This window comes from Podarcis pityusensis (assembly GCF_964106645.2).
Source record: "Podarcis pityusensis genome assembly, chromosome: 15".
Taxonomy (NCBI): domain Eukaryota; kingdom Metazoa; phylum Chordata; class Lepidosauria; order Squamata; family Lacertidae; genus Podarcis; species Podarcis pityusensis.
Window position 1 is genome coordinate 27,171,007 of NC_138040.1, and position 15,564 is coordinate 27,186,570.

General features: G+C 42.2%; 1 protein-coding gene across 2 annotated transcripts in view; it reads right to left on the bottom strand.

Annotated features, from left to right (window-relative positions):
* Window positions 1-15,317, bottom strand: part of USP28 (ubiquitin specific peptidase 28) — a 32,727-nt gene extending 17,410 nt beyond the window's left edge. For both annotated transcript variants that reach the window (XM_080983405.1, XM_080983404.1), the window contains exons 1-12: window positions 15,169-15,317; window positions 9,985-10,062; window positions 9,169-9,301; window positions 8,323-8,440; window positions 7,591-7,753; window positions 6,095-6,181; window positions 5,458-5,595; window positions 4,357-4,430; window positions 3,368-3,447; window positions 2,333-2,481; window positions 489-616; window positions 214-309 (exon numbers count right to left, since the gene is read on the bottom strand). In XM_080983405.1, the coding sequence (XP_080839531.1) occupies window positions 214-309; window positions 489-616; window positions 2,333-2,481; window positions 3,368-3,447; window positions 4,357-4,430; window positions 5,458-5,595; window positions 6,095-6,181; window positions 7,591-7,753; window positions 8,323-8,440; window positions 9,169-9,301; window positions 9,985-10,062; window positions 15,169-15,231 (1,307 nt within the window). In that variant the 5' untranslated portion in view covers window positions 15,232-15,317. The remainder of the gene's footprint in view (window positions 1-213; window positions 310-488; window positions 617-2,332; window positions 2,482-3,367; window positions 3,448-4,356; window positions 4,431-5,457; window positions 5,596-6,094; window positions 6,182-7,590; window positions 7,754-8,322; window positions 8,441-9,168; window positions 9,302-9,984; window positions 10,063-15,168) is intronic.
* Between the last annotated feature and the right edge of the window lie 247 nt (window positions 15,318-15,564).

The following is a 15,564-nucleotide window of genomic DNA, read 5'->3' on the forward strand; positions in this document are numbered from 1 at the left end:
TGAAATGACTGGAGAGATGTGGAGGCTCCCGCCAAGATTGCACTCACAGATCCCAAACTGAGTGAAAAACACACCAGTCCAATGCGTTCATATTAATTACATGTGGGGAAAGGTGATATAGACACTGCTGCTCTAATCATGGACTGACCACCATACATAACAGTCCGAATATGGAAACATGAAGTTTTGTAGTTCGAAAAGCTGACCACCTACCTTTCCAATTTCTGTTGTAGAACCGTTATCTGATCCTTCAGTTTCTTGATCTTTTCTCTTTTGGCTTGAACAAGCTTTTTGTTACCATACAGGAACCTAAAGGAGAAACACTTATTTGTGTGGTCTCTTTTTGTAGCATCAATCCTCCCATTCAAAAGTACACATGAATCATTATGAAGACTGATGCAGTCATGCCAATATTACTTTAGCAGGCCTTGAGGGTAAAGTCTGATGGTCTGAGCTTTTGCATATGATACTACCAGTTAACATCTCACCTGTCCATATAAATTATCTGTGGAAATTCTAGCTTGTTGTGTATCTTCTCTGGCTGCCCAAGCGACTGATTGAACTCAAAACGGGAAAGTTCAAAAGTCAACACGGGAGGAAGTTTTGTAAACCAGCGCTGGAACACACAAAAAAAGGTTTTAGGACAGGAGAAGGATACTAGACTTTCTTCACGTAATTTTCAAGCAGCTTCAAGCAGGACTTAATTAGAGAAAATATGTAAGATACCAGAGATCTCACCATATCTATCGACCATAGGAAGTCATGTGCCATACCCAGGGGGGAGGGATGATCCATGTATGTTATTTTGTACATTTAGTTATAGGGTATTTCTGAATACTGATTTTAAAGTCAAGCTGAGCCCACCTTAAATTGCTGGGTGTGTACAAAGGCTTAAGGTTACAGAGCAACCCAAACAAGCCTTACAATCACAACTAAAAACTGCCAAGTCGGAAACTGTTTCAAATAGACACTGAGCAGAAGAGTTTTCTAGCTGCTGATATTAAAATCCACAATGGAAATATCCTGCCAATGGTTCCATCTTCTAAGCTTTTAATAGCCTTCTGGCATCTAGAGCTAGACAAAGCTTGCATGATAAAAAATAAATAAATCACACCCTCTGTTTAGAGCTATTTGTAATTAGTTGGCCTGATGCACTTTTTAAAAGTTATCCTAGTTGCCACAACTTTTACCTTGGCAGTTGAATGTAACATAGGGACAATTTTTTTAAAAAAAATCTATGTTTCTTAAAAAGCAATCCTTATTCTTTGTGCTACAAAAGCTGATAATTTAACTATAGACGAGAAAGCAGAACTAACTTCTATTAACTGAACAGTGTAAGAGCATTCCTGACTATTCCCAACACATCAGCCTCCTAAAGCCTTCTTCGCAATGTGAACAGAAAGGTTCCGATTTAAGATGCAGTTCTAAGATGGCTGGAGATATACAAAAAAGACTTAAAGGGTTAAGTAAAAAATTGCCTCTGGCTAAGATTTTTGCTTTTAAGCTTCCTGGGATCCTAAACTACGGAGCTGAAATCACTCAAGATGATTTGCCTTACAGTGAAGCCCTGGGAGATTAGGTGGGCAATTTAAAAAACCTGACATTATTTTCAACATAGAGCCAATCAGCTCTATCAAGGAACATCACATGCTGCAGAAGAAAGTACCAATATTGCACAAATGGGCCTTAAACAGCAGCAGAGTCTCCTCTCTTTCAAGCTGCATGCCAGAATACAAATTTTTCATTCTTTGCCATGTGTTCATAAACAATTCTTATAAAGAGAGATGCTTTAGGTAGTTTAAAGTAGTTCTGAATAGCTTTCAAATATGTCTAAGCAGCATATGATTGGGTCATGATTTAAATCAAAAAGCAGAAAGAGCAAGATAGGTGGAGGCAGAAGATTTTTTATTTTATTTAGGATGAAAATGAAAAGTGTAGTGTACACGAAGAGGGAAAAGATGAATTACAAAAAAAGCATACCATAAAGTTAAGAACTGTACTTTTACCCTCCGAAAATATGGAGGCAGTGGTTCCTCCCTACTCGGGTACGGGTAGGCTTCAATAGAAAGAGAAACACTTTATCACACTTACACATAATAAGCAGACCCTTTTACTGCAAAGTAAATGCTGGACAGGTTATGTGGGAAGTCAGCAATTATACAACCCAGGCATGCTAGCTTTGATGAACATGTCAGCCACGAAATACTGTACGCTTAACTATTCCCACGTAAAATGTGAGCTTCACAATACTTTTTACAATTTCTCATTTGGGATCATGTTTGTCTTTGCTCTGTTGCCTGTAAGTAAAATTGATGAATCGTGTAGAACTAACCTCTTGCCCATACTTCACTGACTGATTAGATGACGACGGTTCAGTCTCCCCCTCTACCATGGCGCCTTCCAAACATCCATGCAAGTTCTTATAACCATTTACCTGCAGGGGGTACTGGCCAAATGTCTCTATTTTGGAAAAGGTCTTGCCTGAACATGAAAGGAGAAAAGTCAAAAGCCAGCTTTTCATAAAACCAAGCACACACCAGAATATCTCTTTACAGATATATCTAGATATTGCAAAGAGGTTTTTATTAAAGCTAAGCCAAACAAGGGTTTTGGTTTTTTTCAACTGACTGGTCAATATAAACATATTACAGTTTTTAATAAGCCTTCAGCACAGTGCAATGGCTCTATAGATTTTGCTGGGAGCTGCCCAGAGTGGCTGGGGCAACCCAGTAAGATGAGTGGCATATAAATAATAAAATAATAATTCTTATTCTTTCCTACTTTTTCCTGATTTAGGGCCAATATTAATAACAAATTTGGGAATATTGCAAGTATTCCTTACATTCTCATCGCATGTGGATAACATATGAGGATATTAGTTTTGTATTTTTTGGTAAGATTTTTTTTTTTTTTTTGTAATAGTCAAGATTAGTGATAGTTCTCTCATGAACATATAAACTTCCTAGTGATGCAGTTCACCAAACCTTCTAAGACAGGGAGACACACATTTCTGCATATGAGTGAACAGCATGCATGACTGCTTGCTTCAGAATTTAAGAAGTAGAAATCTACAAGAACAAAATATTGCTGTGAACCCACCGTCAATTCCTTGGAGTGCTCCTGCTCAAGGCTCTAGCCCTTGGAAAGGATCTTCATAACCATGGTAATTGAGCACTTTCATTAATTTCAATAGTAAGCTAATGTGGATATTTAAATGTCCCACTACTGACATAAGAGGGAGCTGCAAATGCTTAATTTTGCTTGGACTGCGGCCAAAACAGACCTATCTGCAACAGTGCCCAGATAGAGTCCAGCTAAGGACACAAATCAATGTAAAGAGGATTAAATTAACACCCTTCTACCTTACCTTCATGAATACCTTCAGTAAGGAAAGTTCCATAAAAAAGCTGAACCATTGGGTTCTCAGATTTGTCCTGTGAGTTACCACTGCAGAAATCAATCAATCAAATAAAGACATGACAAATTCATTGGACTCAGGAATACAAAGTGTTTTTTTAAATAAAATAAAATAAAATAAAATAAAATAAAATAAAATAAAAACCAAGGCTTTTATCAACAATCCTTAGGTGCCTGAAAATGGAATAAAATGACAGGTGGCCTGTATAAAAGGACAGGGGATATGAACTTGAAATATGCAGTTATCAGTTTGTTAGAAAACTATGGTTTAGGCCTAGGTCCCACTCAGACAGGAGACCTTTGCCAAGGCTGCAGATGATGGAATCATGTGATGGAATGTTCCTCTATATAACAGATTCCATGCTCCACCCAAAACTAGCGTGTTACCAAGGAGGGCAGGCTAGAACTGTTCTCCCCAAATGAACCAGTCTTCTACAGGCAGGGAATTCGTCCCCCTCCCCCGTGAGAAAGCATTTCATCCCGTGAGTTTTCTCCTGTAGTCTAAAGTGACATAGCCCGGAATATTCAGAGTCTCAAACACTGTTTCAGATACTCACATTCTGCCATACTGACTCTAGCTATTATGAAAATGATGCTTCCCAAGTTTCAACAGACAGTTTAGCTACAAAAGCCAACTATGTCAAGCTCCTAGAGTCATAGGAAGTTGAACAGGGAGCTATTAATACGGGCAACTTACATGATTTGGAATGCCCCATTTGCTTAGAAAGTTCATCATGTATTGAAATATGAACTAGAGCTTCTTGCTTAATTCAAGATGTCTTCCCCACCACCTAAACAAGCTGCAGCACATGGTAGGAAATATTGCTATAATCTCACAATGTTAAATGCTACCCTATTCTCAATGGAAAGAAGGAAAGGGTATTCAATGATGTGTCATATACCAAACTTATTGTTCAACTAAAGTTTCTCCAGACTCACTTAACATTCACAGCCAGCTGAAAAGCATCCTCCAACCAATCCAGAAGTTTGTGGGTGAACTCACTCACATCTTGCTAGAAGAAAGACAAGACACTTAATGCCAAAATGCTAATTACCAGCAAGTTTAGTCTGTTGTTTTTAGCAACTACTGTTTTTGCATTGTGTTTGCAACAGAACCCACTGTTCCTATTCTTGTGAGCTGTAACACAGAGACTGACTGAATACATGCATAAATAAAGAGAGGCATTTCAAGGCACATATGCACAGGAAGAGCCATCAGACTAATGCAGAATGCGGCAGCTAGACTGGTGAATGGGAGTGACCACCAAGACCATATAACACTGGTCCTAAAAGAAGTACATTGGCTCCCAGTAGGTTTCCGAGCACAATTCAAAGTGTTGGTGCTGACCTTTAAAGCCCTAAACAGCCTTGGCCCAGTATACCTGAAGGAGTGTCTCCACCCCCATCGTTCAGCCCAGACACTGAGGTCCAGTGCCGAGGGCCTTCTGGCAGTTCCCTCACTGCAAGAAGTGAGATTAAGGGAACCAGGCAGAGGGCCTTCTTGGTGGTGGTGCCCGCCCTGTGTACCACCCTTCCATCAGATGTCAAGGAAATAAACAACTATCTGACTTTTAGAAGACATCTGAAGGCAGCCCTGTTTAGGGAAGTTTTTAATGTTTGATGTTTTATCGTGTTTTTAATATTCTGCTGGGAAACCCAGCCAGATGGGCGGGTTATAAATAATAAAATTGTTATTATCATCACCATCATCATCACCACACTAGTTAGCTACACACAAACCACCCTGATCTTTTAGCAGAGGCCAACTAAATTTTGACAAGGTTCTCTTCAAGCACAAGCAAATAGGTCCGGGATGATTCCCAGAATCCTCATAAGGTAATAGCTGGGAAAGGGGGAAGACAAAGGGAAGCCTCCTGCCCCAAGCCACTTTAAGCATGTCTTCATGGTGGGGCTCAGGGACTAGAAAACATCCCATCTAAGATGTAGGGAGAGAGGTTGAGATGCCTCTGCTATGTTTTAAAGTCACACACCCACTTTATAGATCGCAATCAAGGTTGGTGGCACAACCATCCTAATTACCTGCTGCTCCTCAGGTGAACTGAACGCACATCTGAGACGGTCCAGGGCTGCGGAAGGGTCTACAAATTTACAGGGTGTTCCCAGCATTAAAGCAAAGAGATACTGAAGTTCCTGCATGAACGCGATGTTCCTCTTTTTCTGAATGAAAAAGCACAATGAATTGCAGAAATGACAACCTGAGCAATCCATTGTAACAGGATCTAGCATTTTACCAACAGAAATAGCACAGAGGTCAAGATTGCTGATGGCAAAGGCAAGGTATAAACAAAGAAAAGGACAAGTACTGGGAAACTGCCCATTTAGTACTCAGGGCAATATTCAAGGAGGCTGAGAGGTTTGGAAACATTGAAAGTAAGCAGTTAGAGAACGCCTAATGTATTACAATGCAAAAATGTTTAAGAATATTCATATACAGTCCCTTACTCTGCCTGAAATAATAAACTAGATATTGAAGAAAGCATGATACCAGCTGTGGCAAAACAAACCAGCCTCAAACTCTGATAAGTCTGAAGCCAGTTTCAAACCAAGTACATGTTTTAGATTCATAAACTTATCAAAATCATCCAGGTTCATTCTAATTTTAGACAGTACAACTACAAGAAAATGAGCAACCTGACCTTGTTCAGACAGCACTTACGCTTTGGCTTTGACAATTTTCCAGTACGCTCTCTGGAAGGGAGTAGCTAAGAACCAACCGGCGGAATTCTGGCAGCTGGAAGAGAGACTGACAAAAACCCTTAAATTAAACCACTGCCTCATCTGATCAAAGCAAGACTGTAATTGGATCTCAGTTCAGAACACAACACTCTTTGTAGGCCAGCGTTCATGATAAGTTCAAAGGCTATGCGTTTCCTACACATTTTTTGATGTCACAGAAGCATGTACACTGTGCAGAGACAAACTGCTGCTCTGAAGTAGACCTTAATCATTGTAACAGAAAGATGTTGGCATGTGCTCAGCTCTCCCACTAAAGCCAGTGAAACATACAAAGCACTCCCAATCCTACTGACTTTTAGAAGACATCTGAAGGCAGCCCTCTTTAGGGAGGTTTTTAATGTTTGATGTTGTATTGTGCTTTTAATTCTGTTGGGAGCTGCCCAAAGCGGCTGGGGAAACCCAGCCAGGTGGGCGGGGTATAAATAATAAATACTTAAATTATTATTATTAATTATTATTATTACTATTATTACTGGACCCCGTGGCAAATAGGCATCGGAGAGAGCTTGACACCATTTTCTCCCATAAGGCGGCCAGGGTCTCTCTCTCACACACACACCAACTCTTATATTAAAAAGTCCTGCCCAACTACCATGGATCCCTGTTAGAATGAGTGTGCAGTAACCTCTGCACCCCACCCCCATTATAAGACAAGTCTCTGGCAGAATCCTGATCTCTGGCTTTTCCTGATGTGCCATATATGTGGCACCTAGAATTCAAACACCAATTGGTAAATTGCAAGTGGAAGCCATAATAATGCTTACCTGTTTTTCACACATCACACCATAGGTATTAAATACATAGGTATTAAAGAGAATGCTGAATGCAATGGAATAATATGTCTGACCACAACCAACCTTAAATTAACACAAAGTATCAAATACCCTAGAAGCATTGCCCTAGCACAGGGTTGGAACTCCCATCAGCCCCAGCAGGCATGGCCAATGGTCAAGGATGGTTTATTTAAAAGTACTTCAAAGCCACTTTTTTAAAAAAACAAACCCTAAGCAGTGTATAAATAGTATAAAACATCATAAAAGCAGCATCCAATTTTATGGATCAGGGAAAGAATGTACAAGGGTTCTTGGGCCTTTAACTCCACCATTTGACCAGCAGGAAATAGCTGACTCCCTATAGGAAACATGAGGTAGTCTTGGGGCAGGGGAATAGAGCAATAATGACTCTACTCACTCTAATTGTGTGCTATGCTATACTATACCCCCCTAGTGCAGTCAAGTTGTGTTATACCATGCCCCCATGGCAGTCAGTTTGTGACTAGTGCCCACAGCACTCAATCACAATTTGAAATGTACCCAATGGCCCAAGTAATCTCAGAGTCCAGCAACATCTAGAGGGCCACAAGTTCTCCATTTTGCCCTGGCAGATGGCACTCAAGAACTAGAGGCGCCATCTTACCTGTATGACTGCACTGAACCAGCAAGTATTTCCAATGTTTTTCATCCCTACTGGCCAGTCGCCTGCTCTCCTCCACTCACTCTGGGCAGCAGTCTCTCCCCAGACATCACACCGTTTCCGTTTGGACCGATTGTTGCTTTCAGCCACACTTGGTTCATAAACTCTGCCAGGGAACACAAATCAGCAAGTCAGTGACAAAAATTACATTGTATTCGGGTTGTGTTCACACAAAACTTCCCATGCTTCTGACTGGAAACTGCAAAACTGAAGAGTAGCTATATTTAACCCACCCCCAATTAACAGCATAGGCTGTTGTGGTCAGCTGTAGAGGTGTTGTGGCAGGGCACACCTTTTTGGGCTGACTTTTGATCATATTCTGTAGGGATCAGATTACATTATCTGGGATAACAATGGAATGCGGCAGGGGAGGACCAGACTGTGTGGGAGATGTACAAGAGGAGAACATCTTGCTGACTCTAACACAACCTGGGTAAACAGTGGCAATAAAGACCATTCTTCCACAGTGTGAATAAAATATAGTCCAATACACTTCACAGAAACTTAAGGAGTGAATATGGCGATGACACCGGTATCTGCTGCCCTTTCTGTGCTGACTGGTGTATTGTTTTACTGTTTGGTTGTTTGCTGCCCTTGGATCCTTAGAAGAAAGGGCAGGTTAGGAATTTGATAACAACATGCACAAAGAAAAGAAAAAGGCAGAGCACAGCATACACATTCACTGTTGCATCTGGATCTTTCTCTACAACTTGAACACTTGGAAAATCAAGGGCTCCAGAAGAAACAGCTTCCTGCAGATTAGCTTCATCATCTTCTGTTGCTTCAGCTGGACCTGGAAACCAAAGTGGCTATCACTATTTAAGTAGAGTGAAGGTGCCCCTCACAAAGCCAGTCCAAGACACAGTATTTTACTGGTTTTCAAACAGGGAGGCAACAGTTTAAAAGCAAAACACTGCATAGGCATTTTCAAACTTCCCCATCTGATGCTTTCCAAAAGCACTGGAAAAGACAAACTCCAAACACCACCCAAACACAGAGGCTTTCTATGGACAATTAAACTTGGACCGTCATGTTAAGACAATGGTTTTCAAACTCACTCCAATGATGAGGACACACATCCCACAGATGGTCAAAGCAGTTTAATCCAGATTTTGACTGGAGGACTGTGTGCAACTGAAGTGTCTGGAGTTCTAGATGAGGTCCTGGCTTGCAGCCAGCCACATGTAAGCTCATTTCCCATCTAACAGAATTAATGTGCTCTCATCCATGTAAGCATATAATTACAAAAACACTGTTCCTATTGCTATCTCATCGCAATGTTTCCGTTTCAATCTATTGCCCCTTCACCCCATCATCATAACAATGAAAATGGAATGATCAAGCCTCTTCATCTAATCCAATTGTTAATGGGTCCATACTTGTCTTTCATTAGCCCCAGCAAAGTGTCTCTTTATAAATGGGAGCCTATAGCTCAAGTTTTCACAACCTATATATAGCATTCCCAAAAAATGCATCCAACTGTGGCAAGAATATTTCAGGTAAAGGCAAGAAGTCACCTACTGGTTGCCTGATTTTTGCCGACTGCACTTCCTTCACTGTCAGATGGTTCTGCAGCAACGGCTTCTTGCCCTGACTCTTTAGCGTGGTGTTCTGTGAGGAAACTAACGGCTTGAATTAAGTTTCCATCAGCAGCCTAAGGACAAAGAACGAAGCATTTGTGCAACACGGGAAGAAAATATGTACAGGACAAAGTATTTCAGGTCAACAATTGCTTATGCAGGACACTCACTGGAAAAATTAAGATTTAAAGTACAGTACAATTCCCATCCTGCCCTGTCTATACACTATTCTAAAGAGATGTGGGGTCCAGCTTTAAAGAAGGGCAATGAAAATGAAAAGAGCATTTCAAACAGGAACCACATTTTCATACATGCTCCTAAAAGGGTCCTATTATATCCTGAGCTAGGAGAGGCTCAGTAAATGGTAGTGATCCTCTCCGGAAATGCAATACAAGTGCAAGATAATGCCCACTAAAAAGCTCTCTCTGCATTCTTCTTATTCGAACTTGAAGCAAATGTGACATGTTAAGATGGTGCTTTTAAAGGTCAGGAGTGGCAGCGTGGACAGCTGTCTTTATACTGTTGTTTTTCCTGGCTTGAAGCAATCCCTTTGGGGAAACATGGCTGCCTCTGCTGGCTCTACGGGGTCAACACAAAGAGTGCCAAGAGCACAGCTAGAACACAGGCAGCAGAGATTAAGGGGAGGGTGATTAGGACCCAACAGTGAAGGAGGAGGCAGAGGAAAGGTGCTTGGTGAGCAGGTCTGACATTCATAGTGCAACAACCAGTGCTACCAAAATGGCAGAAGAATGCTTACCTTCAGGGCTGTGTGGAGGAACAAAGGATCCTGAATGCCTGTGATCTCTCTGAGCTGGTTGATGAGCACATTGCCATTCTACAGTCACACGGGACAAAGAAAGTACATGTCAATAAGGGAATAACAATAGAATACTTACAGTGAGGCAATACCAACATTGTAGACCAGCCTTCTCCAATCCAGTGCCCTGGTGATGTTGCTGGACTACAGCTCCCATCAGCCTTCACCATGGCCACACAGGCTGGGCTGATGGAAGATGGAGTCTATCAACATCTGGAGGGTGGGTACCAGGCTGGGGAAAGTTGAAACATCAGCACAGTTCACACATGAGCTAGAGCTAATGATTCAATAACCATGCATACGCCTAAGCTTGAACTGTGAAGAAAAAAATTACAATCCCTAAATCAAGATTTACATCCAAAACAAGTGACCATGGTTTTTTGTTTGTTTTGTTTTGTTCCTAAACCATGAACTGTAGCCGGGGTTTGATCTTGGCTTATCAACTGCAGTTTGAGAAAAACGCATCACGCCCTAGGCTGGACATGCAGCTAAGCCAGAAAGTGTGGTTTGTTTCTTCTGCATACAAGGAAGGAGGGCAGACCAATGGCTCTATGCGTGAAGCACAAAAAGGGAAAGTTCAATGGTTGCCTCCACAGGTCAATGTACCTTTCTGGACCTTTCTAGATGCAGACATTTGATCACCTAGACATGCCATTAAGCATTCTGTCCAACTCAAAAGTTTACAGTCTCCAAATACCAGTAGGCATCAATACATTTAAATGCAACATGTTCCATTTTATGCCTCAGTGAAAGCTAGCTCCTGATTAGAAAGGAGCATGTGCCCTTTAAAGGAGGAATTATAGCCAGGCCTAAGCAATACCAGTTCAAATATCCCTTTACCAGGGCAAGGGACCAGCAGTCTACATATTTATTCTACCAAAAAGCAGCAGCATATGCTATCAAACGTAAGCAGTCCAGGAATTTGCAGGGGTTTGATGAGGAGCTATTTTAAGCTGGCTGCACATGCCATTTAGGTTTGTCATTTCTCACTTACAACAAGGTGCCAAAGATATACAGCATGCTAGACCCTCTCCAAACTGCCCTGTAACCAGTTGGCTGGTGGAGTTAGCATGATCTAGCTTTTCTCTCTTAAAAAACAGAGACATAACCTTGCCGACTAAGGTCCGTATAGTTAAAGCTATGGTTTCCCCAGTAGTGATGTATGGAAGTGAGAGCTGGACCATAAAGAGGGCTGATCGCCGAAGAATTGATGCTTTTGAATTATGGTGCTGGAGGAGACTCTTGAGAGTCCAATGGACTGCAAGAAGATCAAACCTATCCATTCTGAAGGAAATCAGCCCTGAGTGCTCACTGGAAGGACAGATCCTGAAGCTATGGCTCCAATACTCTGGCCACCTCATGAGAAGAGAAGACTCCCTGGAAAAGACCCTGATGTTGGGAAGATTGAGGGCACAAGACGGGGATGACAGAGGACGAGATGGTTGGACAGTGTTCTCGAAGCTACTAACATGCGTTTGACAAAACTGTGGGAGGCAGTGGAAGACAGAAGTGCCTGGCGTGCTCTGGTCCATGGGGTCATGAAGAGTCGGACACAACTAAACAACAACAACAACAATACAGCTTTTCTTCACTCTAGAGGTTCTATGAAGTAGGCAAGCAGATTAAGGAGTAGTTGCATAGCAGCATCTAGGGTCAAATTACTCCAAATTGGTACCCTTGGATGCGAACGAGATCCGTTCCGGAGCCCCATTCAGATCCTGAGTAGAACATAAGACGCGTCTGCGCGGGTCGCGTTTCGCTGCTTCCGCGCATGACGTCATTTTGAGCATCTGTGCATGCACGAGCGGCGAAACCCGGAAGTAACGCGTTCTGTTACTTCCGGGTCGCTGTGGAGCATAACTTGAAAACGCTCAACCAGAAGCACATTTAACCCAAGGTGTGACTGTATAATATTCTACACTGATAAATTTCCATTCAGGTAATGAGAAGAAAAAGAAGTCAGGAACCAGGTCTCATTAATTCCCAAGGGCTAAAAAGTTATCTGGTCCTTTTTATCAAAATATGAAAAAGGCATGCAAATTCACCTATTAACAAACCAAGCTGGGCCCAAATACCGGAGATCAAATAGCTGATTTTCAGAAAAGTTTGGCTAGCATTCAGAAAGGGTGGATATTCAACATTTTTAAACAGCAAGGAAAACAGGTAAAGACAAACTGAATGGTAAAGAACCCCCTTACTCAGATACTGGCAATTATGAATCTCACATCCAGAGTCCCAGAAGGAAATTAAAATACAGTTTAGGAATCATTACATTATACATAATTATCCCACTCTCACTATGTTCACGCAACCCCTCTCCCCCAAAAAGAGTATACTCCAGATACAAAGACATCATTCAAGTTCCAACTTATTTAGATCAGTTTATGTCCCTAAGGCACCCTGTTAAATTATTTGTCAGGAACTGGTTTCTTTTTTAAAAACAAATTGAAATATTTATAGGCTGCCCTTAAGGGCCGAAATTCTCACCAAGACAATTTCCAAAAAATATCAGAATAGAACACTAAAATCAGCACTAAAGAAGCATCTAGCTCAATAAAATACTAATCACGGGAATATCATTCACTGAGTGTCACACACAACTCGTCAACATCCAATGGCACACAGCAAGTCATTTTTGTAATACTGGGAACACCATCATTCTGTGAAGATGTTACAAGCCTGCCAAAAAGCTGTCTGCTCCTCAGAAAATAATTTGACATCATCATGACAGATAATTAAAATTAGTATTAGACTATGATTAATATTCACTGTAACAAGCAACTGTGAAAGGAATTTCATTACCCAGAGGTTTAGTAAGTTTTATTTTAGGTTCAGTGACAAAGCTTACCTACCACTGGTTGGTCAAACCACATTGGTAGTTGTTAATAACTATTAGTGAAAACTACGTACTTCTGTTTAGAAGAGTGAAGGCCAGACCCAAATATGGCTTTGTTAATCTTTTAAAAATCTGTAACAATTATCTATCTTTCTTTCTTAAAGGAAACTTAGATCCATTGAGGTGACTAGGAAACATCTTAAGTTCAAGTAAATAAAAAATATTTATAGTTATCAGATTCACAAGCTTCATTTGGTACCACAAAATGGGTTGCCAGGCCAAAAACAAATCCTGCTCATCACCTGTATGTTTTATCTAACTGTTTATTTTATTCATTTGATTTATATCATGCCCATCTCCTGAAGTGGCCCAGGACACCAGGCACAACAATGATAAAACATTAAAAAGCAATCTAAAAACAGTTCCTTCCAACGATCTTGGGATGGCCAAGAACAGTATATTTCAGTCATCTGAATAAATATTCATTCCTGAATAAACAGGAATGTTTTAAAATTTCTCCTGAAAGTCAATGATAAGAGATAGAGAAGTGCCTCATTAGGGATGACATTCCAAAAACGGTAAACTGACACTGAAAAGACCCTGTCAAAGGTCAACAACCAGGCAGCCCTGAGTGGCACCACCACCAATAAGGTCTCACCTGCCAATTGTAGGGTCAGACATAGTGGATAGGCTTCATACGCAAGGACTAATACTTTGAATTTGGCCTGGTAGGTCATTGCCAACCACTGTAGCACATTCAGGACCAGTGACCCATAGTCCAATTGGGTTGCCCCACTTAGCAGCCTAGCAGCAACTTTTCCTACTAAGTGTATAGACATCTTATCCTGACATAAATGAAACAAAGACAGTCTTAACAGGAGCAAAAAAGTCATATGCACCACAAATTTAAGGGATGGTTGTATTACCAGGGCATCACCACCACAAGCAGCAATCCAACCACAGGGTTTGCTACCTATGTACAGATAAAGTCACAGCTACCTTTTTCAAACAGCACCACTAGCAGCAGCACATTTCAGTGTGCAAAGTGGATCTTGCTTAGCTGAATTTTTGCCACTGAAATCCACAAGGCAGAATCAACAGATCTGCAATATTCCTACGTATCAGAGCGAGCTCATGACTACTGCTTGCCGCTTGCCCAGCTGAACTTTCCTATAAAAACCAAGCAAAGTCTTTACTACTTTCACTGGGCCCAAGGTCCTCAGAGAGTTCTAGAGCAATGTAAGAACACCACCTTAAAATCACACATCTAGAATCCATTTAAAGCAGCCATAAATTTTAATTATCCCCCTACCCACAGTGATGCAGGAATCCGAAAGGGGATTCTGAGGAGTAGCAAGGGAGGTTCATATCTATAAATGTCAAAGGTGCACAAGAAACGTAAAACCCAGCTGACGAAAGAAAAGTGTATACAAAACTAACAGATACACCATGAAGACATGCATCTCTGAGGTGTGTGAAAGGAAAAACAGCAAGCAAGTATTAAGATACTTTAAGTAGTTTAGAGAAGAGCGGGGCTTTCCCCCCTCCCCACTGGAAAGCACCAGAACTCAGTTCAAGCACCTCTCAGGTGGCTGCCACTGCCATTATAAGAGAACAAGGGTGAGTTACGGCATCTCTTTTTCTAGAAAAATAGCACTTTTTAAAAAGTGACTGCAGGGGAGGCAAAAAACCTGCCTCATCTAGCAATAAACTGATTCGTAGCACCTGAAATTTCTTCCTTCCTCTTTGTTTGCCTGCTAATGATACGACCCCACTTTCAGAGTTTTCCGTTTAGGGGAACAGAAGACGCACAAAGAAAAAAGTCCTGTAAACCCATGCAGGCCCTCCTCTTCTTCTGCCACTTACAGCTTCATCCATCAAGTATCTAGGGCGCTCTATTTAGGGCGCTCAAAGCACACTTCTACACGCAATATTGAACCAGCAGACTTTTTTGTGTTTACAGGAAAAGGTTATATAGATATGTGACCAGCGATGAATATAACAGCAATAAATAATAATCGCAATACTAATGAATATTGCTAATATTAACGGCTATATCTGATTGTATACAGACTGAGACCCAGAGTAGGGTTTTGTTTTGTTTTTTTGTAGGGGGGGATGATAGAAGGGAGAAGGCAGAGAAGTGAAAAGGAAAGGAGGCGCGGGTTTCTTCCCTCTCCTCAGTATACCGTCGCGGGTGGCGGACCAAAGTAGGCGACCCAGCTCGGACTCTCTCTCTCTCTCACGAACAACACCCCCCCCCCCCGGACAGGCCCCCAATCCCTCACCCGTCCTTGGCTCTCGACGGCAGCCGCGCCCCCCTCCTGGGCCTGCTGCAGCTCGGCCGTCATCGCGCCCGCCGCCGCCTCCTCCTCAACCACCACAGAGGCGGCCCGAGCTCTCCACTCTCCCCGCTCCCCGCAAACCGCCGCCCACGCCAAGCCCCGCCCACGCCGCCGACCTATCAGCGGGCGGCACAGGGCGGCGCACGCTGCCCCTCACCCAAACGAAAAACAAATATTTCCGAAAAGAGGAGCGCGCGCGGGCGCGCGAGGGGGCGTGTCGGGTTCGAGCCTCCTCCGGGAGCTCCCCCCCCCGAAGCGCGGTGCGCATGCCCACGAGAGAGCTTTTTTTGCCTAGCGCCTCTTCCCGTTCGTTTTGGCTGAGCGCGAGCCGAAAACCGC